This window comes from Euprymna scolopes, chromosome 19, assembly GCF_053919585.1.
Source record: "Euprymna scolopes isolate OS-2025 chromosome 19, ASM5391958v1, whole genome shotgun sequence".
Lineage (NCBI taxonomy): Eukaryota > Metazoa > Mollusca > Cephalopoda > Sepiida > Sepiolidae > Euprymna > Euprymna scolopes.
Genome location: NC_136500.1, coordinates 75,352,762 through 75,379,734, shown reverse-complemented (window position 1 = coordinate 75,379,734; position 26,973 = coordinate 75,352,762). Strand labels below are relative to the sequence as shown.

The 26,973-nt window shown below is 29.8% G+C and overlaps 1 protein-coding gene across 19 annotated transcripts in view; it reads left to right on the top strand.

The window, feature by feature from the left end:
- Positions 1-26,973, top strand: part of LOC145239758 (uncharacterized) — a 340,227-nt gene that overhangs the window by 295,557 nt on the left and 17,697 nt on the right. For 17 of the 19 annotated variants that reach the window (XM_080103182.1, XM_080103166.1, XM_080103179.1 and 14 more), the window contains exon 3: positions 1,888-2,080. In XM_080103182.1, the coding sequence (XP_079959308.1) occupies positions 1,888-2,080 (193 nt within the window). Of the gene's footprint in view, positions 1-1,887; positions 2,081-18,288; positions 19,885-22,048; positions 23,433-26,973 lie in introns of those variants that run through there. The other 2 variants (XM_080103183.1, XM_080103184.1) reach the window with 2 other exon arrangements.

The window sequence follows — 26,973 nt, the reverse complement described above, 5'->3', positions numbered from 1 at the left end:
ATGCATATAAATTTTTAATAAAAGCCTAGATAAGATTTTTGATTACATTTGATCTTTTTTTTTTCTAATTTTTTGTTATTGTTAAATTGAAAATTTAAATGTTAAGTTACTATTATTAAAAAGTGCTTAAAAGTTATTTTCTACTAAATTTAGTGAAGTAATATTTTGATGATGAAAGTAAACATTTATTCAGAAGTAGTTGCAATTCATTCATCACACAGATCTGAGTTTCACTCTAAATAATTTATGTGACTAAAATAAAACTATCTTTATTTATCATTAAATATTTAATTGCATTTATGGTTAAGTGAAGTGAAACAAATTGTTTTAGCCTATTAAAATAATTTCCAAGCCTATTATTAAAAATTATATTTTTATAACAATTTGGTTCAATTCATGATTTGTAATTAGATGATATTGTATTGATTTAATTAAACTTTTAAGATGCTAATTAAAATAATCTTTAAAAAAAATAATTTGTAAAAAGAAAAGAAAGAAAAAAAGTGTCTTAATTATTATTAAAGATGAGATATCTCTATAAAAATATGCAATTTTCTGAATATTTTTTCTTAAATTGCCTTAGTATTTCATTCATTAACGTTTTCAACTTGGATTTTCTTTGAGAAAGATAACTCAAAACATATTGACAAGTGGCCCCAGCTCTGCATGATGGGACTATATATATATATGCATGCAATGTATTGCCCACCAAATTTGATTTATTTTATATACATAATTTCATCGAAAATAGTGACTTAATTTAAAACTATAAAGTCTTTTTTAAAAACTATTAATAGATTTAAATTAGTTAGATTTGGATGATGATGATGATGATGATATATATATTTTTCAAAGCATTCGAGGACAACTATAGTAAGTGGTTTTCTGCTTCCTTCATCATTTTGAAGTTCTCATTTTATGTTTCATACAACCTGTTTCCAGTTAATTTCTGACTTTCAAAATTTTTCCTTTTTTTTTTTTATGACTTACAATACATTACTTAACCACTTTCATTTTCTCCATTCACACACCTGTCAAACTTGACCCCATTGACCTTAATGGAAAACCACTTATTATAGTTGTCCTCGAATCCTTTGAAAAATATATATCATCCTCCTCCAAATATACAACACATGGACTATTCTGATGAAAGTAGGTTACATATTGTTTTCATATCATGCATGTGAGGAGGAATTCACCTGCATTTTGGTAGCTCAACTTCACCCGCTATCTGGAAGAAGTGCAGACATGAATTAGAACAGTGAATACAACTTCTAGTTAGCTCTTTTATGTTTGTGACTAGAAGAAAAGCTGAAGTATGCCAAGGATTCGGCTGCTGATTAGTGTGGGTGAACTATCTTGACTTGGAACACAGTGAAGTCATTTAAAGTCAGCTCAACCCACCACGGGAATACTGTTGCAGTTACATGAAGTATTGTGTATTTTGGTGTCAGATAAGACAAGGTATAAAATTGGAGCAAAATTTAATAAATTTATCATATAAGATGACTGCTAAATAGCGAAACCATGCTTGTTTAGCCTAGATTGCAACACTTGGTATCTTATGAAATTTTAACTTTAAGGATCGTCTTATACGCCAAAATATAGAGTATTTACTGTATAGATATTATTAAGTGTTTATTATATTCAATTACTATGTGCAATTTTTTTTTAGATCTGAAACAAGATTTATGCAAATAACTTTATTCAAAATAAAACTAAAAATCAATGTTTTACTATAGAATTAACTGTCATTTAAAATTTTTGCAATTTATTTTTGGAATAGAAATTTTTTTTTTTTTTTAATGAAGAAAGCAACCCTGAAATTTTCAGAATGCTGTTTTTGTTATCTGATAGTATTTTTTTTTTTTTTTTTTTATCTTTCAGGAGAAAGAAAGTCGAAATAAATCAAGCAACAATTTGAACTTATCTTTTAATTTGAAACCTTACAAGTCGCTTATCGCAGATCTCAATAAAACCCAAGAGGACTATGAAAAACAACAGCAGCAACAACAAAAAATTGGCCCATTAAGAGAACCTCCTCAAAGATCTGCAACCACAGTTTTAGAGGAAGTACAATGTGAGTAAGAAAAATATTTTCACTTTTTTATCCTAAACTAGCAAGGTTACCCAGCATTGCTGTATATTATAGAAAAAATACTGACACAAAGCTGCTTTAGATACCCCCTGAGCAAGATGTTCATCTTTACTCCCAATTTAAACTCTCTCTTTCTCTGCATTTTTTTTTCCCCCTGTCCACTTCAAAACCTAATCAAATACCGTTTTTGTAATTTCTTAACTTTCTATTTGAGGAGGGAGTTCCCATCTTAACACCCAGATCCACTTTCCCATGTTTAAGAAAACCGTTTATGTTGCCAAATTTTGTAATGATCTGATATTCTGAGGTGAAGTTTAATTCTGGGGTTAGGAATTATACCTGATGAAAATTCTTCATGAGTGGGTATCTGATCTGTTGTATCCATGGCCAAATCATCTTTATTGCTAATGATTTAATGTATGCCACTTCTATCCAAAATATATGTAGTATTTTTTAATTACATTTTATAATACATTTTATTTACATTTTCTGCTGGAAGTTTATCAAGTGAGCTTTTGAAAAGCCTATGCACTTGAAAAAGTGTACTTGAGCCTATAACAAATGTTTGAGCAACCACATTAGCATTTTCGTATGATCATATTAAAAAAAAAAAAAAAAAAAAAATATTGATGGCTGAAACCTTGAATTGAACAGTTCCATACCTTAGCCTGACAAGCTAAGCACTTATCAGGCTGATTTTCAAAGAGAGAGGCACAAAAATCTACATAATTTTATGCTTATGCTAATCCACTTCCAAACAATTCTGTGCTTTAATTGACATAAAACTTTCTCACATGATTTTAGTGGGGTATTTTGCCACCACCACTGAGAGAGTAGGCCAGTGAACACGACAGTGTGACGTCACTTCCTGATCAACTTGTAGGTATAGAAAGTTTCCGGTATTCAACCACGCGGTCAGGCTAACAGGCATAAAAAATATGGCTACCAATTGTGTTACCGATTGTTCATGTATGTTCTAAAGAGAAAGAACAATTTTCCATTTGGATAATAATTATTATAATTGCACATTGGGATAATTTTAATCTAACAAAATATGGTAAGTGAACTAGTTTTTGAACTTTTATTTCTATCAGAGAAAGTCGAATATTTCATTTTATTTATTTATTTTTTTTACTGCAAAACAAACAATTTTTATATAATATTTTTCAGTCCGTTCTTTTAATAATAAATAAAACTTTTCACTGAGTATTTCCATGGCCACCGAGAGTAAGAAGGCCTGTTAACTGAAAAAGGGGTCAACAAAAACGGCCCTCTCGACTGGTTCTACGCATGAGCCAGATGACGTCATGACCTGATTTACTTTAAATAGTTGAAAAACTGACTAAATTTCATGTACGTTGCATTAGGTCAGTTGATTAGCACGTTGGTTCATTATCTAAATGTTTTGGGTTCGAATCATGGTGTAAGATGTCTTTTTTTTCTTCTTTTTTTTTCGATTTTTAAAATTTAAATATTAAACCAGTGTTATTTAAGCCATTTTTCACGTAACGTTCGTTTTTCTGTTTTTTTTTGTTTTTTTTACTTCGCTTATCCACCCCCGACCACACACCCAAAAACACCCGGGTACCCACCGATTTTTTTTAACATTTTAATATCGAAACAGGCTTATTTAAGCAATTTTTCACGTGTTCGTTTTCTGTTTTCCTCGTTCATTTGCCTTACGTTAGTTTTTTTTTTTTTTTTTTTTCTCTCGATGTTTTGATTACCCACTGGCCTACTCTCTCGGTGGTGGTTGTATTTCCAAACATTTTAAAGTTAGCATTTTTCACGGCATTTTTTTTTTTTTTTTTTTTTTTTTTTCTCGATCGGTGAATTTTCAATATTTTGGCACCGGGCGTAATTTATTTCTATGAAATATATTTAAAACTTTAAGTTTTTGTTTTTATAACATTTTAACTGTAAATAATTTGCATGACGGGTTTGTTTTACTATTCACATAGATTCGAAAAAGTTGTCAAAAAACAAATACATAACAAATGTTATCAAAGGCCAGATAAGTTACTTTTCTACCAAACTGGATAAATTTTTAGTGTTTTTATTTAATGTGAAGTGTTTATTCGGCTCGAAAAACATACAGTGTTTATCGATGTATTTGAAAAATGCAAATGGCGGCTTGCTTGCTGTTACACACGGTAAGTTTGGGAAAACGAGTTTAAACAAAAAGAATATACAAAATACTGTTAGAAACTCGCTCAATATATGTTACCGTGATATAGGCGGACATACATTTGGTGGGTTTCTAACAGTATTTTGTATAAATTGTTTGTTTGAACTCCTTTTCCCAAACTTACCGAGTTCGATAGCGAGCATGCCAACATTTTTCTTTTTAAAATATATCGATAAACATTGTATGATTTTCGAAGCGATTACACGTTTTAAAGTGAGTAAGACCACTAAAAACCTTCCAAGATAGGTAGAAGAGTAAACATTTATTTGGTATATATTTGATTTTTGACCACTTTTTCGAATCTGTGTACAATAATACAAACAGAAAATTTAATTTAACTTGGAAATAATATTTTAAATACACATGCGTACACTGCATGAGCACCCTTATTATTATCATAATAATAATAGTAATAATAAAAAACTGGTGTAGATGACATCGACTGGCGCCACACCCACTAGTTGTGAAGTGTCAAGAAGGATGGAAAGACAGAGGTGGGAGAGTACTAACTAAATCTTCACTGGAAGTGTGCAGTTCAAATCTGGTACCTTAGGGAGGCATTTTGTCACCCAGGAAACACCAATAGCCGATGCCAACAAGAAATCAGTGACAACGGCTGTTGCGATAACATGCAATCATCTGCACAAGTGGTAAAGAGGTGGAAATCTGGGAAGACTTGTCACTTGGTTTCCAGGGAACACCACAGGTTACTGCCAGTGAGCGATGACTGATGATGGTCTGTAAGACAACTAATACGCTACACATTTTAATGAAAAACACGGGAAAAAAAATAGACATAAGAGAACAGAAAAACAAAACTTTAAATATAATTTCTATATTTAAAGTAATAGTTATTTAAATATTTCAACATATAATCTTGTGGGCAAAATCCAGCCTCCCAATAAGGGGCATTCTGGATAGGAACAAAAGTAATCTCAGTCATGAAAGATTTCTCCTCCACCGACTGAAGACAGAAAAGGTAAAGTGTAGCATCAAAACAGATTCCGAAGGCCAAAAAATGTGTTTAATGTTTCTTTAATTTTTTGTTCCCTAAATTTATAATTCAGTTTTATCAGTATTCAATTGTACATTGCTTTAAAATTACTTAATTTTACATAGATAATATTTATATTCTATATTGAATAAAGTTCAGTTTAAGTATTAATCAAACTGTGTTCCTTTTCCTTTTTAAAAATGTTTTATTGCTCTTTTTCAAATGGCTCTCATATAGTACTGACAGTCTGACAAATCTTACCTACATTGCCTGCAGACATTTTTCAGTTAACAGGCCTTCTTACTCTCGGTGGCCGTGATTTTGCCCAATACATGATTTTAGTGGGCCTCTATCTACTGCATCACGAGTCCCATTGAATTTCTACAGTTCCAGGTGAGCGTTGTCTGAAGATTGCGGCTTCAGTCCTAAACAGGCCAGAGGATTAGTTGGCCAAAACATGGTGAGACAACAATTATGGAATGCAGTAATTATTGGGGATAAGTTATGAGACTCTGCATTCTTATCCTGTCGAGGTTAATCACCTAAAGAAGGTCCGAAGATAAGTTGTCCATAATGTGGGGAAACAACAACTATGAAGATGAGGATAACAGTCTGCAAAAAGAATGAAGTCATTGTTTTGATGTAAAACTATATTTAAAATTAATATTTATGTTAAAAGATTTTTAAAATTGTTTTGGGGTTAAGGTATATGGTTGAAATAATTAAAACTTAAAGTAATTGCATTTTTTTATGTTACCATAAAAATAAGACAGATTTTTTTTTGTGTTTCGAAACATTCTCTTTCTATAGTACAATTTTTATTCCAGTGTTTGTCTATAATGATTTAATTTGATTAATAATTTAATAACCAAACAATATCATAATTAAATTTAACTTTTAAAATGCTTTTTATAAAAAAATAATTTAATTACAATTATATATTAGTGATACGACGATTCCAACATTTTTCCCCGATTCCATACTAAATTCTTCATTGTGATTTTGTGTAAGTCTCTAAATATTTAACTATAAAGTTACTTTTTCCTGATTGCCGTTAAAAGCACACATTTTAAATGTGTAGATTATATTCCTAAACGTAAAAATACACTTGGAGGTGGAGTGATTTATCGGTTGTACTTTTGCTGGTAGTTTAAAATCCATTAATATTTATTTTATTATTACCAACAGTGGAAGATTTTGCTTTAAACAATATCAAATAAAAAGATAATTAAAAGAATCGTTTTTGGCACCGGAAAATAGGCATAAATTTTTGCGATTCTGATTCATCATCCCAACACTAACATATATATAATTAAAGACTCCCTGGCAACACCAGGTAAATACAGCTAGTTAATAATAAAAAGAAAAATTTATTTTGTACTTTTTTAATAGTTTTCTTTTTTTTTTTTTTTTGTCCCCCGATTTCGGAGAGGGACCTATGTTTTCAGTGGCTTCCGTGCGTCAGTTAGTCCAGACTATTGCCAGATAACCATCCATTAGTTTTTCCTGAAATTTTGCCACAAATTGTATTTCATTAAATAGATGTGCACAGTAAAAAAATATTTTTACAAAAATTCCGTTGCACCTCAGGGTCTCAACAGATGTCAAAAATGGCCCAAAATGACACATTTTGCCCCATAACTTTTGAAACCATCCATTAGATTTTTTGGAAACTTGGCTAAATTGTTAATATAAATCTTGTATAGGTGACCCTGGCAAAATTCTGGTTCGCAACTCCGGGGACTTTTAGTGCTAAAAATGCCTCTTTTTGTGGCTCTTTTTTCATATTTCTCAACAAAAACTTGATATGTCTGACTATATCGTGTTTTTTTATGGTGGTCAACTCAAATACACATGTATTAAAGCCTGAAACTGCACAGTTACCCATTTATACTGGGATTTGGCATCCCCATGTGCTCAAGAGGTCAAAAATGCCTCAAAATGGCCAAAAATGATACTTTTTGCCCCATAGTGTTTGATCCATGCATTAGATTTTCCTGAAACATGGCCAAAATGTAGATGCCATTGTTCTTAATATAAATTCAGTATGGGTGACTCTGGCAAAATTCTGGTTCGCATTCCTTTTTGGAGCTCTTTTTTCATATTACTCAACAAAACCTTGATATGTCTGACTACATAGTGGTTTTTCATGGTGGTCAACTCAAATATACATGTCTTAAGGTGTGAAACTGCATCGTTTCTTCATTTTCACTGGGATTAGGCATTCCCAGGAGCTCAAAAGGGGTCATAAATGCCCCAAAATTGCAAAAAATGACACTTTTTTACCCCATAACTTTTTCTTCATCCATTAGATTTTTCTGAAACTTGGCGAAAATGTGAAGGGAATGTTGGCACTTCACACTTCTCACATTCATCATTTCTTTACTATTTTTTGTGGCGTCATCTCACATGTAGCACAAGAGGGGAACCATGCACGCGCGGCTTGTTAAAAGTTATTAAACTTGAAATCACTTTGTGACCTGATATCACATAAATGAACAAATGTATGAAACATGTTTTTCTTAATATTTCAATTGCATTTATAATAAAACTATATGGGAAAAAAAACAAATATTTTCATTTTTTTGCAGAATAATGTTTTTAATGTGTGATGAATGTTTATATAGTGACAATCAATAGATGGAGAAAAACAAGTTTTTTTTTAACTAATTAAAATCTATTAAAATTCATTATTTCTGAACAACTTCTGTTTTTTCCAGAAAGATAAAATCCTGAATTTTATCATTAAAAGCAGAATATACTTTTTTCTGAAATTTTAAATTTAAAAAAAATATATATATATATTTGTCTTTTTCGCTGAAGACAAAAATAAAATTAAAATATTTATTAAAAGGTTTCTGAATCAATTAAGCTATTTTTTTTATATCTAAATAAGGTATAGGATGATTTGCTATAAGAATATGCAAAAATATTAAAATCTAAGTACCTGAATTTGAAATAATTCCATTTTTTATTATAAGTAGAAAATTTTGTAAACACATGGATGACAGCACCATGGCATATTGTAAGATATTTAAAAATATGAAAGCATAGACATGTCTACATGTTTTTTTTTTTGTTTTTTGTTTTTTTTGTTTTTTTTTTAAGCATTTACATGAATGTGTAAATTTTAATGTAACCAAACAGGCAAATACCATTTTTAAATTTTTTTTGATTTTTAATAATTGAATTAAATTATAATTCCAAATGCCATTATATGATAAAATGCCTTGAATATCATTTTATTTTTAGCTTTATATTTTTTGTTTTGTTTTTATATTTTGTTGTCAGTTACCTTATATTACGATAACTCAAGTAAATGACAAATTGTAGAAACAATTATTGTAATTTTTAAACTTCCACAGTAGTATTTTTTATATCTAGTCTTCCATGCATTCTTTATTTAACGATATATTGGCAAAATTAGGCTTTCTGAAAGAATTTTTTATTTTTTATTTTAAAAGATTTAAGTGTTTTTTTGTCAAAATGATGCTAATCTGAAAGATAATTATATTAACATTCAACGAATTTCACACTTCATAACACAAAAGATGAATAATTAAACATTCAAAATTTGGATTTTCAATCTCAGAATTTGAAGAGCAGCTAGTTTTTGTTTTGTTTTGGGGGGTTTTTCTACGATCTTCACCCTCTCTAACCTATACAGGAAGTACATGTTCAGTTCTGGCTTTTTAGGAGTGGTCACAAATGAAGAGGGTTTTATGTAGGCAGATATATATTTTCACCAATTATTAAGTGAAGAATGAATTTTAAAAAGGTGTCATTTTTTTTCATAATCTCTCTCTCTCTCTCTCTCTCTCTATATATATATATATATATATATATATATATATATACCGGGTAGCCACAAAGTCACGCACCAATGTTAATTAAAAAAGTTATAGTAGTAACATTTATTCAAATTCAAAAATTAAATATTAACATTGGTGCGTGACTTTGTGGCCACCCTGTATGTGTATATATATATATAGATATATATATATAGAGAGAGAAACGGAGATTATGAAAAAAAAATACACCTCAGTGTAAATTTTATATTTATTGGATAATTACCCGATTTTTGGTAGATTTTTGAAGAGACTGTCCAAAAAAAAAAAAAAAAAAAACTTACACCCCCACCTCCATTTTCTTTGTCACTATATTTATATTTGTTTATTTTCACTAAAATATTTTTTGGTTGGATGTTATTCTCACCCCACCTCTTGTCTCAAATTGTTTATATTGAATCTTTGCTGCTTCTTTGATTTTGGTATGATGGTTAGAATTTAAAAGTTAAAATATTCATCTTATACAGACTTATGCAAAAAAAAAAAAATAGATAAATAAATATTTAAATTTGTAGTGGAAAATATTTTATTCAAGATCTCAAATTTGTGTTATGCCTTATCAAGGGTGCCATTTATAAAAAATAATGAAGTAAAATAAAAATTTGATTAGAATTATCATACTTGGCAGTTTCTGCTTTTTCTAAGAAAAATGAGATGTCAAACATTAAAAAAAAAAAAAAAAAATTTCCAATAACAAACTAATTTTATCGAATCACTCCTGTTCCATTTTTTGCCCCCTATTCTTTGCTTAGTAACCCAAAAATATGTAGGTAAAAAACTAATTGAAGACTCGAGTGATTCTATAAAAAATTTTTAAAAAATCATGTGAAACTGATCCCAACTCTAATTTCTATAATAAAAAATTTTTTTTTTTTTTTTTCTACCAAATTTTAGCGGTGATTACATGTGAGTTTTACTTTTTTTTTTTTTTTTGTGCTCTTAGGATTAGAGAGCGTTTTTTTGGGGGGGGGGGGGGGTACCAATGTGATCTTGGGTTAGTGGTAAGGTAAGTAATTATTATTATTTTTTTAATTTCTTTTTTTTTTTTTCTTACTAATGTTTAATTCTGTACTCCCCCTCCAAAAAAAATAGAGGAAAAAAAACTTGGTACAAATATATATTGTTTTAAAGTTTTTGTTCAATCATTATTCAAGTGAAATATAATAAATTGATAGAAATCGTATAAATCGGTAACGTTTGTGACCCAAAATTAAATATACTTTATTTCATCATTCCAGTATATTTTAATTTTTTTCAGGATCTTTAATTTTGTTCTTAGTATGGCCCACTTCATAGCTTCTAGCATTTCCTAGAAAGTGTTTTTCCGGTCAACTATAGGCTACACAGAGGTTGCTATGAGAAGGCATCTGGGAAGTTGGTGAGGTTTTCAATGTCTTTTCCGCTCCCATCTGACAAAGGTTCAAGACTCCTTTTTTGGCAGTCAGTCATGACTCTTCCTCATTTTTTTATCTTGAGTATTATCTTAAGTAAAGGTCATTGCTTACCCGACAAGGGTTTTAAGACCATGTGTCAAGGTTTGACCATCTTCCATTGAAGAGTGTCAAATGGTGTATGTTCATGAAAAAAAATATCAATATGGGAGGGTAGACTCACTGGTTCAGTAGGAAAATTGGTAGTGGAATAGGTCCTGGTAGTTCTTTCATTCTGTTGCAAGGCAAGACTTTAAGGCAATAACTAAAAGGGCATTAACAGTGTGGAAACTTAGTCCATTCCAAACAGGAGTAACTGTGCTAGAGGAGAACTGACCACGAGAGCCAGGATGATGTATCTGCATCTTCAGATTGTGTCCCCTGGTGGATGGATTGAGGGCTGAAGCAAACAAGCAATTGCCACAGTTGGTTTGGTGTGGAAGTCAGTACTAGCCGGTGGTAAACCGGTGAAGTTGTAGTACTTCTCATATCTTGGTTTTAGTCGAGACCCGTGGCCAAACTGGCCAGGATTAAAGTTGGCTGCTCTCCTTGGGTTTGAAGTTAGGTTCTCAACTGAGAGGGATTCGTGTGGCGTGCGCCAGGCTCTCTCAAGCTAGTCTCCTAAGATCAGCTAGACTCCTCTTCATTTGTGCCCAGCTCCCACGGCAAGTCGTTTCTGACAGCCAATCCAGTTGAATATTTTGGTATTTTGCAAAATTTTGTAAATATTGTTTTTAGCAGCTGCTGCTGCTATTATTTGTCATGGTTGGGGCTCTCCCTTTTAATTCCATAATGTATTTGCTGCTCCTGCTAATTTGTTGTTTTCTTTGTGAGAAAGCTTTACAAATCGAAATGAGATCTCGTACTCAACTTCGTAACATAGATAATGTACGGATATGAAATTCTCTAAGTTGATAATTTTCTGATAGTGCTGGTATTCTTCTTTTAATATGAATATAGCGACTGTATTTTCCAAGCGAGTTTTCATTTCGTTTCAGCTGTACTATGAAATTTTCTATAACTTCAGCGTTTATTTATTTATTGGGGGGGGGGGGGGTAATAAAATATTGTTTGTTTCGGAGCAATGACAAAATCTATTTCATTCTAAGTAATTTATGTGACTGACTAGGTGTATCAGAATTTTTGGGGAATTTTTGACACCCCTCACACAAAACTGCAAATAAAATATAAAAAACTCATAATTTCTCTTTTTAAAGTGGGTTGTTTATTTTCTTTATCGAATACACTTCCAAAATAAACTATTTAAGTTGTTTAAAAAAACAATAAATATTACTTTTTATTTTAAAAAAAAAAAAAAAAAAAAAAAAAAAAAAAAAACAGTGTTTACAAGGTGCCTGCGCGTGTGCATGCAGCCATTTTTTTTTTTTTTTTTTTTTTTTACGTAATGAATCAATTCAATTCACGAGTTAAAATTTTTTTTAAAACTTTAAAAATCTATCAATTTTTCTATTGGTTCAATTTTTAAAATATTTTCAGGTTCAATGTGAAGTTTTATGCTCTTTCCAATAAACTGAATATAATATTCTAGATAAGCGTTTTTTTTTGTTTTTTTTTTTTAATTCACCCCCTCCCCCATTTTGAAATGTCTATTAAAAGGAAAATAATTTTCTCACCTCAAATTTATATATCACAAATTGAAGATAAAAGATCAATAAATAAAATAAGCTAATTTAAAACAAAAAAAGAACAGTTATTTGCAAATTTACCTGTAAAGTTCAAAACCTTTTTTTTTTAACCACGTTGAATTTTTGTTGTTTTTTAAGTGAAACCTTATAATCTTGTTATATCGTTCAGAAAATTTCGTAGAATTATGACAATTTTTTTCTATTTCATTCAATGTTTTTTTTTATATTTAAAAAAAAATTCACTCTATAAAGAAATAAAATATATTAAATCAAAAACTTGTGTATTTCTTTAAGAGAATACAAAAAAAAGAAATCGGTAGTTTTTTGTTTTTTTAAAGGCAAAAACTGATAAGTGAAATAGGATCATTGTTTAACTACGGTGGCCCATATTTACTAATTTTTGTTTACAACCAGCAATAGAAAGGGAGATTAATTTTGGCGCTTACGGCCACCGAAGTTCTCAACTTGAAGAAAAGGCGACGTTTGTCTCCCTTTATTCCAGTTGTGAAACATCTCATGTCGCGGTATTTTTTTATACTCACTTAAAAAAGTATTTTATTTAAAAAGGACATGGAATTTTATATATATATATATATATATATATATATATATATATATATATATATATATAAAATTCTTAACCATGAAGAATGGAAGTACCGATTGAATAATATTTTTTATATGTAAGGGATTTTTTGGAATTTATATATATTTTATATTCGAAGTAAGTTAAAATTTGTTGATTTTCTTTAAATCTTTTTTAAAGACAACCGATTTAAAAAAAAAAACAAATATTGCATAATTTGCTATTAAACCTGTTATTTTTTTTTTAAATTTAGTCTTTGCTCCTTTAATTGAAAAAAAAAAATTAGGATTTGAATTACATTTTTCAAGTAGTTATAAGCTTCGAAAGATAGGAGGTCGAATTATTCAAGTTTTTATCACGCATTTTAATGGTGATTTCTGACACTGCTAGTGACTGACATAGGAATAAATAGAAAAAAAAAACCTGGACTGGATTCTAGGCAGCATTCGAACATTTTCGTTTTGGATATTGCAACAATAGTAAAAATAGTCTATTTATGGGCGTTCGAAATGGCAACCCTAAAAAAATATTAGAAGAGAATGCGGTTATATCCGAACACACATACACTGATTGGAAGAACTTTCTGAGAGAAATTTGTCAGGAGTATTTCCTGAGGAATCCCCGGCAGATAGAAGGCCCATGGCACATTGTAGAAATTAATGAATCTCTATTCAACCGAAGAAAACATAACGTAGGGAGAATCCTTGAACCGCTCTGGGTCTTCGCCGGCTATGACATCACGGACAAGGAGGGTTTTTTTTTTTATCACGGTGCCGAATCGAAACGCCAAAACCCTCCTTCCAATAATAAAAAAAATATATTCTGCCGGGTACAACCGTGGCTACAGAGAAAGAAAGCCGATGCATATAATAGCATAACGTCACTTCCTAATTAAGTTGTAGGTATAGACAGCTTCCGGTATTCAACCACATGGTCATGCTAACAGGCATAAAAAAATATGGCTACCAATATGTGTTACCGATTCTCCATGTATGTTCTAAAGAAAAAGAACAGTCTCCATTCGGAAAATAATTATTATAATTGCACATTTGGGATAATTTTAATCAAAATATCGTAATTGAATTCGTGTTTGAACTTTTATTTTTATTGGAGAAAGTCCAATATTTCATTTTATTTATTTTTACTGCAAAACAATTTTTGGGTTTGTAGTATTGTACACAGATTCGAAAAAGTTATCAAAAAACAAATATATAACAAATAAATGTTATCAAAAGCAAGATAAGTTACTTTTCTACCAAACTGGATATATTTTTCGTGTTTTTATTCAATGTAACATATTTATTCAGCTCGAAAAACATACATTGTTTACCGATGTATTGGAAAATTCAAAATGGCGCCCGACTCTCTTTAACACGGTAAGTTCGGGAAAAGGTGTTATAAATAATAAACTAGACAAAATACTATTAAAAAACCACCGAATATATGTCAGCCTATGTCACGGTATTGAGCAAATTTCTAACAGTATTTTGTCTAGTTTATTATTATTATTATTGGTACTTGTGTAGTTTTGCCACGAGTGTATGAACCATTCTTTCACCTAACAATTCAAATTATTTTTTTTTTAAGTTCGTATTCCTCGCGTTGGCGAAACTGCACTAGTACCAAATGTCTTTTTGGTTAAAAATAAAAGTATAGTGAAAAAATGTAAAATAAATTCCAGTCACGTGCCAGAGGGAGCGTTAATTACTTTCAGTGTCAGTCGTAGGTCGTCCACCATGTTTTTTTTAGCGATTTTTGAAAAGTAGCAGGATTGTTAAACTCCGCCAAAAAATTTTTTTTTACTTATTTGAACTGTTATGTTTCATAATAAATAGAAATTTTGGTAGATTTAAATATATTTTGTTCAAATTTCGAAAAATAAATATGGAGGGCGGGAACACGCACTAAAAAAAATATTTCCCCTCATTTTACGTAAACTGCATTTAATAGATAATTTCATTCATTCTAAAGTGGATAAGTATCGAATATTTCACGAAAATCTGACCATTAGTTGATTTTTGCTAGATTTATTAAACACGGGTATTTTTTCACACGTTCGGAATGTTTGGATCAAGTAAAGAATAGATACCCCGTAGCAGACGACGACGCCTGGCGGTGCCAGGCGCACAATTCAACTAACACCGGTGATTCGACCTTGACATTGGCACAAGTGCACGGCGTCGGTTGTTTGTAAACACGTCAAATAGCAAACATGCTCGAATATTCGCCAGCAATTTTTTAAAAAATATATTTACAAACTTTTGAAGATAAACCTTAGAATAATAATTATGTTTCGCGGATTTTTGTGCTAAAGATTGATTTTTATGTAAAGTGTTTTATAATTCTTTTTTTTTTCTGTGTGTTTTTTAATACAATTCAGTATTTATTTAATTATTCTTTCTTTAAAACATTAACTTTACCGACAATTAATATATTTTTTAAATAATATTTTTAAATATTGAATTTTGATTTAATCTCATGATACCATCACGTGATCAATTTATTAAATGACAAAAAAATCCAAGTCGAAGAAGCCAAAATTTTACGAGGTATTAAAAGAAATTAATTGGACCATTTTGTTTTAAATACTGTAACAAATGGATAAAGCCATTTTCAAAGATGTTGTGTGTCCGTTGATTTCTAGAGACCATCTATCCATAATTGAATGGATGAAACAGCATTTCCTACTTGCAAATGAAATGAATTGTGAATTCTGTAATGTCCGTATGAATTGGATGAAACATTCAATGACATTGGATAAATATGTTTGGAAATGCCAAAATAAAATGTGTCCAAAATATAAAAACAGAACATATGATCTATACGATACACGTCATTTTTTTTAAATTCTAAGTTATCCTTACAGACATGGATATTAGCAATATATCTATGGAGTCAAAGAATAAGCCAAAAAAAATGCCATGATGCAACTGAATATTTCGAAACCGACGGCCAATGACATATATGCTGCATTTCGAGAAATATGTGTGAAATATTTTATCGATAATCCCATATTCTTTACTTGATCCAAATAAAAGTTATAAAAAGATATGTGAATAAAATAATATTTTTTTTATCTCGATTGTTTATACTTGTGATTTTATTATGCATAAAAAATTGCCTCGGCCTAAAAGGATTTCTCCTTCACTGACCACCGACATACATCGCACTGTAAATAAATATTGAATTGTATTAAAAACGCACAAAAAAGAAATGGCCAAAACCGTATAGAATGAACCTTTTTTTATAAGTTTTATTCAAACAGTCTTTATTTGAACTTAATGGACTGTTGTTGTTTTTTTTATTTATTATTTATTAACTGTTTTATTCTTTTTATCAAACAAAAATAGAACTTTTATAATGAAATATATATTATGGACTGTTTTTCAAACATCGAAATTTTAAAATTAAAGTTTTATTTAAAACAAAAAAAAAAAAAGAGGTGTTTTTTCTTTTCGAGATATTTTTTTTCACCATTTATTACTTTGAAATTTTATTCAACAATGAAATGATAAAAAAAAACTTTTCGTTAAATATATTTTTAAAAAATTATTATAAAATATCTATAAAGTCTATTTTTATGTCTGTAAAAGTTAGTTGAAAGTTTAAATAAAGTTTATAATTTAATTGAAAAAAAAACCACCTCGTCTTTTTTTTTTTTTTTTTTTTAAATAAAACTAACTTTAATTTTAAAATTTCGAAACAGTCCATAATATATATGTCATTATAAAAGTTCTATTTTTGTTTGATAAAAAGAATAAAATAGTTATTAAAAAGTTCTGTAAATATATTAAACACACACTCAGAAAGACACCCATTTATTGAAATATCTTTTATTTTTAAAAAAATCTTGCTCGCGAATATTCGTAAAAATGTAATATTTAAAAATATTATTTTGAAAATATATTAATTGTCGCTGAAGTTAATGTTTTAAAGAATAAATATTGAATTGTCTTAAAAGCGCACACAGAACCCCCCAAAGCACGGTACATAAAAATCAATCTTGGTCGCAAAAATCCAAAACAGAAAGAGACACCCGTTTATTTAAATATCTTTTATTTAAATACGTTCGTTTTGTTACTTATTTAAAAAAAAAAAAATGTTTTGTAAATATATACTTTTTCTTTTAAATCTTCAAAGGTTTTGTAAATATATTTTTAAAAAAATGCTGGTGAATATTCGAGCATGTTTGCTATTTGACGTGTTTAAAAACAACCGACGCCATGTGCTTATGCCAATGTCAAGGTCGAATCACAGGTGTTAGTTGAATTGTGCGCCTGGCACCGGCAGCGTCTGCTACGGGGTATCTATACTTTACTTGATCCGAATGTTTATTACATGGGAACGTTATTTTAAAGCGTCAATTATATAAACAAGATTTTCGTTTTGCAATTTCATTATTTTCGTACAATGAAAAATTTTTTTTTTTTTTTTTTTTTTTTTTTTTTTTTTTAATTATTACTAGTTTATTTTGCCCTTTTAAATACTACAAAAGTTATACTGATAATATTAACTTATAATAAAGTTACATCGTGTTACTTATGGGGGGGGTAATTCTGTGGTGAATTTTGACAGTTCCTACAAATCCAACTCCAATTGTACTAAATGAATCTATTGTTTAAAAACGACACTTTTTTCCTTAGAATTTTTGTAGGAATTTGACGCCCCTAACACGAAACTGCGAATAAAATATAAAAAAAACTCGTAATTTCTCTTTTAAAAGGGGGATTGTTTATTTTCTTTATGGATTATACTTCCAAAATAAACTAATAAAGTTGTTTTAAAAGTAATAGAAATATTTTTTTATTTTTTAAAAAACAATAATGAACTTAATTGAATTTTACGAGCTCAGTTTTTCAATTTTTAAACTTTAAAAATATCAATTTTTCGGTTTATTTAATTTTTACGATATTTTCAGGGTCAGTGTGAAATGTTATGCTCTTTCCAATAAACCGAATATAATATTTTAGACAAACGTTTTTTTTTGTTTTTAATTCACGCCCCCCCTCCCATGTTCAAGTGTCTATTAAAAAGTAAATAATTAATTTACTCACCAAAGTGTTATATACCACAAATTGAGGATAAATAATCAATAAATAATAAATTCAAATTTAAAACAACAAAAACAGTAGTGTTTTTTAGAAATTTATCTGTAAAGTCAGAAGTTTAAAATTTAAAAAAAAAAAAAAAAAAAAAAATGTTTATTTTTGTTTTGTTTTAATGAAACCTTGGTCATTGCTCCTTTAATTGAAAAAATAAATTAGGGCTTGAATTACATTTTTCGAGGAGTTATAAGCTTGGAAAGACGGGGTGGAATTATTCAATATTTTTCACGAAATTTCTGACACACCTATGTCAGCACAACACGATTTCATTTTTCGGTGTGTTTTTAACAGTATTTTGCATATTTTTTTATTATTATTTTTAACTCCTTTTCCCAAACTTACGGTGTCAAAGAGAGAGTCGGGCGCCATTTTAAGTTTTCCAATACATCGATAAACATTGTATGTTTTTCGAGCTGAATAAACATGTTACATTAAATAAAAACACTAGAAAAGTAACTTATCTTGCCTTTGATAACATTTATTTATATATAAAAATTTATTTATTTATTTTTTTTTTTTTTTGACAACTTTTTCGAATCTGTTTACAGTAATACAAACCCAAAATTTCCCATTTCATCTCGGCCGCATCGGCTCCATATTTAAAGCCGAGATAGCTTCTAATAGAAAAAAAATCCCTGGATTCTATTGCAGCATTCGAATATTCTCCGCTGTAGTAACACGTTCCGTCCGGTTCTCGAGAACTCGACCCTACTCCACCCCGACATCTTCACGGTCGGTCGGCAGGCCTTATATTCTCTTATTCTTATGCAAACTAAGACGCGATCGAACCTGATGCTTTGTCGCCTTTTCGTGTCCTATCGGTCGGGTTTCGAGTTCGCACATGCCACCCTTGGCAGCCCGCCTCCGTGCAGTTACACTACAATTTTCCCTACATAATCATGACAATATTTGTATATATAATTCATCGGCTTTATATCGATTTTGGTTTTTCAAAATGCAGCGTCTTTTTCGTTTTCAGGTTTTGAGTTACCTCCCCTTATAAATGGCAATCACCTAAGCGGCCTCTGTTATCATGGTTTTATTTCTTTGTTCAACATTTCACGTCGCTCGTTAGGTTAAAAAATTAATTTGTACTAAAAAAAAAAAAAAAAGAAGAGAAACACACACATACGCACACACAATTGTAAAGAAATGTTACATCCGTTTTTAATAATGGATATGAAAATACCAACAAAAAAATATCGACATTTTATGTTCTCGTGGTAAACCTAATCTACAAAAATGGCAAAAAAAGTCATTCATCTTGTTGATGTTAGAATTTCCAATAAATATTCCTTTTTTTTTTTCTGTCTCCATATATAATATATATATATTTATATGTTGAGTTTTTAATAAATTTGGGAGATTAATAAGAACTCGAAACCCTACATATCACCATAATTTTTGGATTGAAGAAAATACAGATTGTGGCCTTTGACACTGCCCACTTTTAGTTCCTGGCGACCTTTCTTACCCGGATGGCTCTTCGGTATATCGAATCGGACAAACTAAAAGGGAAGAAGTTGGTTTATGATGGCTATCTTTTCCACAAGAACCGAGAGGCTGGAACTAAGATCTATTGGAAGTGCGATAGGTACCACAAGTTCAAGTGCCGGGTCCGCGTTATCACGGTAAACGAACAGATTGTTAATTTACCAAGGGAACATAATCACGCAAAAGATGTTGCCGGAGTTGACCCTGCAAACGATGTTTTTAAAGCCCGTCAAATGGCTGAATCTACTAAAGATTCTTCTCGTCCAGTAAACCAGTTAGGAAATGGCATTGTTGCTGCTGCTTCTGGGCCGAAGAAGCACCAGCGTCAAATGACGCAAGATCTAAGCAGAGCTATAATGTCAATACATGCTTTGAAACAACAAAATGCTTTTCCAGCACTAGCATCGTCGAAAAATCGCAACGAATCGGTGTTTCCAGATAAATTTACAAAAAAATCCTCTTTGCTTTATGATTCTGGCCAATGTGAAAAGACTCGTAAGTTTTCTTTCTTTTTTTTTTTTTTTTTGTAATTTGTATTTAGTGTATGCATAGATCGATTCCCATGCCTGCCAAACAAATAAAATATCCATCACCGAAGGATAAGGAAGAAAAAATATATTTATTTTGCTACATGTTATATTTATCTTGAATCAGTTTGCTTTCAAACGTTATTAATTAATTTTGTCTGATCTTGCAAGCGGTAAAATGACCACCCTATTAATTTATTTTCGGTACTAATGCACTTATTGATCCGTGCTGAAATAATGTTATTTAAAAAGCCATTCTTAACATGGGGAGGGGACGGTGTTTTGTACCTATTATATACTTTAACCTTACAATTGAATTAAAAAAAAACAGCAGAACACTTTAATTAAACTTGGAAATACAATGTTAAAAATAGCGCGGATCACTAAGTGCACTAGCACCTTATTTTCTGATAAAAGTAAACAAAATTTTGGAAACAAACCATTTCAATGTAACTCCTTTGTTTTTAAAAGAAAAAAGCAGCAAATCTTGATAACTGTTAATTAATAAATAGTTCAACAATGTAAATAAATCTCTTATGTGTGTGTGGATTATACCGGGCCAATGTATAACGCACTTTGTACAAGTAATAAAAGCATTTAGATTTGGATAGCAAGTGCGTGAAAAAAAAAATGGTGTCTCCAATTTCGGCAATAAAGTGTAGAAGCACCAAAAATTATATATCTACATTTAACTTCCGTAAATATCGGTTCTGAGCAAAGTAGCCATTTTTGTTTAATCAGTAAGAAAACAACCATGGATAATCAGGATGGAAAATTACGGAAACTTCTAATAATTTTTTTTTTTTTTTTTTTTTTTACTGTGTAAAAAGCTTTGTAAAACAAAAATATTACTTTCGATGCGTTTACAGTATGGGTTAACCTGTACGGATAGGGTCCCGATGTGAGCGGTGTTGAGGCGAAAAATTACCCTTTCAATAAAGTGCTGATGCTGAGTTAACTTAAGAAAAAAAAAAAAAAAAAAAACAGTTCAAATAATTAGAATTAAGGTATTTTTTTTAGATTAGGTCCACCTCCACAATTTTCTTTTAAATGACGACTTATCCAGGTTTTCGACTATGCTGTATACGGAAATCACATTAAAATTTTGCAGAAATAAGTAGTTATCGAGATATAAAAAGTTGTATTATGCATTATATTCTTTGGCGGCCATCTTTGTTACGCGCGTAGATTTATTTATGGCGCGCGCGCACGTGCGTAAACAATGATGGCCGCCAAAGAATACAATGCATAATACATCTTTTCTATCTCGATAACTACTTATTTCTGCAAAATTTCAATGTGATTTCCTTATTCAGCATAGTCGAAAACCTTTAAAAGTGGGCATTTAAAAGAAAATTGTGGCGGTGGGTGAACCTAATCTAAAAATTTACCATACATATATTTCTTTACCTGCTCCTTGAACGCAAAGAAATAATGAAACCACCAGTGACTTAGATCTCAACGGCTTTACGACCGTATGTCATTTAGTGTTTTAATTGTGGGAGAAATAAATATGGTGCTCCTCGGTTATGTATGTCAAAACAAAGCATATATATATATATAATATATATATTATTTCAAAGAATGATAAACGTTTCACACACGTTGGTGAAACCAAGTACCATTTTTAAGTGAACAACTTTTGTGTATTTATTTAGCTTTGTTTCGAGTTTTATTTTCTATTCTAAAATCTGGCCTCTCGAATTCTGTTTCGTTCCCTGATGCAGAGATTTAAATGTATCTGAATAAACATCTTGGTGTACGATTTTACATTTAGGATGCCTCTTATAAATTCTGGGCCCCTAAATCACCGTGGCTAAATTAAAGTAAAATAAAAAAAAACATTACACCAATATTCTTCTGGTAATTTAACATGACCGACTTACGTCCAAAATTCTTTACAACCTTGTGGTCGTACGCCGACAACCGTTTATATTGAAATTGAAAAGGAAACTTGTTAAAACTAATAAATTTGAAGCCGAAAAGAAATTTTTGTTTTTGTCTCATTTGATCATCCGTAGAAATCATCTTCGGGAATTATCTACCCTTGTTTTTATTTTGTTTGCAAATATTTCCCGCTGCATGTTGAATGGTCTCTAGTAGTAGTTGCAGAATTCTGTCATTCTAATTTCTTCGTTTTTAGTCTACGAAGATAATTTTCTTAAAAATTACATTTTGTTTCTTTTTATTATTATTATTATTATTATTATTATTATTATTATTATTATTATTATTATTATTATCTAGTCGTTCGTTTGTAATATCAACATTTCAAGGAAAGCATTGCATATTTAACTCTTCATATTAACTTTAAAAAAAAAGCAATCTCTTCCGGTTCTCCTCTTGAGTTGAAAACCGTATTTTGTTGTATTCAAAATTAAGAATCATAAAAGAAAAAAAAAATAATGTAAATAACCCGGCTCGCAAATCTTTAAGAAATGGATTTTAAAATGATTTCATTAGATTTATTTTTGTAGCATATTTTATTTATTTTGAGTTTTTTTTTTTTTTTAATGTGATTTTCGATACGTTCAGTCAGACATTTTAGTTTTATTTATCTTGCGTACAACAAATAGTTTTTTATTATTGAGTAAAGTCAAATCTTAATTATTGTTACGCAAGTTTTCTTAAAATGCATTACCGTTTTGTATCTGTATCGTTAAAGTAGACATGATGGAACTATAATCTGGTTTCAATTAATTCACCTTTCCTATAAGGGTCACAATGTTATCCCTAAAATATTTTCAAAGGAAATTGGTTTTCTTTACGTTTTCTATTTTCTAAAAAAAAGTTCGTGTTTTTCTTTTTAAAATGTGTTAACGTTGGTGTTGTAACAACTATAAAATGAGATATTACCTTATTCAATTCGGAAACGTGTTTTCGGAAATTTGATTTCGTTTTGCTGTTTAACTAGTACTTTTTTTTTTTTTTTTTTTTTTTTTTTTTCTTACTAAAATGAATTGGATCACAAAAACGATAACAAAATCTGCCCAAGTCAGTTTTGTTTTACAATGTATATTATTTTAAGTTCAATTCCGTTATTTTTCTCACATCTTGACTTTTAAAAAAAATCGCAATTAAGATTTTCTTAGAAGATGGAGTTCATAAAGAGCCGGAAAGGCAAGGCCAAAATAGTCTATGAAGGTTTTATGTACACAAAACATTCAGAGAGGTCCAACAAGATCCGGTGGTCCTGTGTTCAGAAATGGTCGCAGAAGTGCAAAGGAGCCTTGTACACGGACTTGCAGTGTTCGCATCCACATCAGAGGGTGGCGCACAATCATCCTGCAGACCAGACATCTTGTGTCATTGCTAAAACTAATGATGCCATAGCGAGGCATGCGTCAACTTGGGTGCTATCAACAACAAATAATAAAGCTGCCAAGAGAAACTCGAGCTTTGCACAAAATATGTTCAAATTTGACGTCGTCAGAAAAGATTTGAAATCTTTATTGAAGAAACAAAATGACATGGCTTCAAAACGGTTAAATACAAGCCAGGAACAATTTGCCCAGGGTAGGTTCCATTGCATGTTTTAAATAGATGTGAAAAACCGGGTTTGTATTACTATACACATAGATTCGAAAAAGTTGTCAAAAAACAAATATATAACAAATAAATGTTATCAAAGGTAAGATAAGTTACTTTTCTACCTAACTGGATATATTTTTCGTGTTTTTATTCGATGTAACATGTTTATTCAGCTCGAAAAGCATACAGTGTTTACTGATGTAATGTATTGGAAAATTCAAAATGGCGGCCGACACTCTCTTTAACACGGTAAGTTCAGGAAAAGATGTTATAAATAATAAACTAGACAAAATACTGTTAGAAATTCGCTCATTATATGTTACCGTGACATAAGTTGACATATATTCGGTGTTTTTTTAATTGTATTTTGTCTAGTTTATTATTTATAACACCTTTTCCCAAACTTACCATGTTAAAGAGAGTGTTGGGCGCCATTTTGAATTTTCCAATACATCGGTAAACACTGCATGTTTTTCGAGCTGAATGAACATGTTACATTGAATAAAAACACAAAAAAGTAACTTATCTCGCCTTTGATAACATTTATTTATTATATATTTGTTTTTTGACAACTTTTTCGAATCTATGTATACAGTAATACAAACCCGAAAAACCTAAATAGTTGATAGTTTTATCAATATCTTATTCAAACCTGTTTTTTTTTTTTTTTTTTTTTTTTTTTTTTTTTTTAAACTGCAACTCGATATTCACGATTAAATTGACGACTTTTAGAAGTTTTCTAGTATGCTGAAAACGAATATCACATTTAAATTTGGGGTAGACAAGTAGTTTTATGGATATTAAGACCTTTATTATTCAATGTAACCCTTTGTTTTCACTGGCGACCAGCTTTTTCCACAACTGAGCAAATACTAATGCACATATGTTATAAAACACCCTTTCCCCATGTTAAGAATGGTAACAGCCACTGAAATTCGTTAATATATTGGAAAATATCTTAATATACAGCAAACTACTTTCTTGCCTCAAATTTGAATATGATATTCGTTTTCAGCAGACCTGAAAACCTATAAAAGTCGTCAATTTAAAGGCGAGTGGTGAGCTGCAGTTAAAGTGTTTAAAAAAAAAAAAAAAAAAAAGTATCAATCCGTCAAATTTGTATGTTATTTATTTTGAATATGCCTGAATAAGTTAAAAGTTACACCGTTACATTTTAGCAACTTTGTTTTCATCTGCATTTTTTCATCATACATTAATCTGAATCATTCCATTCACCTTTCCAGTTCTTTAAATTAATGCAAGCATGGAATATATTTACAAAATAAAGGAAAATAACAAAGATATACCTTTCATTAACATTAACCCTAAATCTGAGGTAATGATTGAAGAAAGAAAAAATCCTGTCATTCATTCGCATCAACACTAGTTAGAACTCATATGGAATATATATATATATATATATATATATATATATATATATATATATGTGTGTGTGTGTGTTTGTTTATACTTATGGAATCACCTTTCATGCCTATTAATGCAAAAATCTCATTGAGAATTATTTGGTGTTGAATCATTTTTGTCTAAAGTATGAAATTTCAATGAATTTCTTAACTGAAAGTAATTTTTTTTTTTTTATTATTTAAAAAAAAAACTGTTTTATTTGAATTTTCGTCACCTTAAATTTGTTGATTTCATAAGAATAAACCAGTTTGCTATGTATTTACATTTTAATGTATAAAACTAATAAAATATATAAGCACATAAAATAGTAAACTTAAAATTTATTTTTGTTGATTAACCATGTAATTTTCATGGGCCTCACTAGTTTATTTTCATTAAAATTTAATTCAATCATTCAAAATGTTTTCTTGTTCTTAAATTTTCTAAAATGTCAGTTGTTTTATTTGTGGAGTGGAGTGGGTATCTTAAAGATATTTATTTCGTTAGGAAAACATTTAAATCTGAAATTATTACCCCCTCCCTCATCTTGAATAAAAATTAATTGCAATAAAAAAAATAATGTTAATGTTTAAATATAAATAATGAACATAAATAAAAACAAGTATGTTATACACTACATCATTAATTAGATTGAAAGCAACATTGATTCATTGGTAGGGCAATAATAGATGATGGAGGTTCTGATTTTTTTTTTATGTAACAATCTGTTTGGAACTTTCATTTATTGAAAATAAATCCATACATTTTGAAATTATTCTAATATTTTGAAAATGGATTTTTGGAAACTAATGTTAATTTAAATTATTTGAACTACTATTCTAATCTGTTATTTTGATCAATGCAATTTCCAACTTTCTACACATTCATCTTTTCAAACTCGGGGATCTTTGTCTAACTCGGGAACCTATATAGTATTTTGAACTGAACCTTTTATTTAATCGATAGGAATAGTTTGTCAGCCATGGCTCGGTAAAAGTGTTAATTATGTTGTTCATAGTTATTATTGCCTGTTGTATGGATTGAACCTCCAATCTCCAAAAGACTGTCACATAGTCGATTGTTGATCAATGCTTTTAATCATTGCAATCTTTGTACATAGATTAGGTAAAAGTTTCAGGTCAAAATTCTTTATAGATTTCAGATCTCCATTTAAAGAGGCACATGAGAATGAGAAGAAAGTCATTTGAAAAGTTACACCGTTACATTTTAGCAACTTTGTTTACATCTTAAAAAAAAAAAAAAAATTCTAAAATGTTTTTAATGCAGTTATATCCATTTTAAATATAAAATTTGAACATTCTTATTAGGATATGAATTTCTTGCTGTTAATGAAATGCAAATTCAAAAAGGTTTTCATCTTCCTAATTGGACACATACAGGGATTGGATAAAATAATGGAAACACTTAATTTCAAACAAATTTTTATAAGGGCTGTCTTTGCCAATACAGCTTGAATTGCCAACTTTCAGCTGTATACAGGTCTTCAAATGATAGCTATTATGTGATTAAATGGCTTAAAAATTGGTCCAAACCTGCTTATCCAGTGCAGAAAAAAAGAATCAAGAAAAAAAAAAATGGCTACTTGTGATCTTGTTACCTCATATGCAAATGAAATACTTTCGGTTTGAATAAAAAGCCTGATTTTTCAGAAACTCATTTGATTTGGAGTAGATGTGACCCCAATCTTTTGGTTCTATCATAATTTCCTTTTAGTTGCACACAAGTGGTCAGGAAAAGGTAGACAACTCGTCTTTCTCCTTATAAAATACTTAAAAATGTACATGCAAGCAAATCTTCAATACATCTGCAAATGCTAGAAGAAAATATCATTGGATGGTTTTGTTCATGGAAAATAATTTTTTCACAATAAACATTGAATTTTTGTAAGTTTGTATTTAGTTATTAGTTAAAGATGTTTGCAATTCTATTAAAGAGATTTATGCTATGATTTTTATTAGAGAAAATAAGTATTTGCTAGTATCAAATTTCATTAATCCTCCGATCTTTAATAAAAACAAATATGGATTTGTATAGAAATGTATTTTCATTCGATCACGTGTTAAATACTGTCTCCAATAGGCATGTCACCTGAAATGAATTT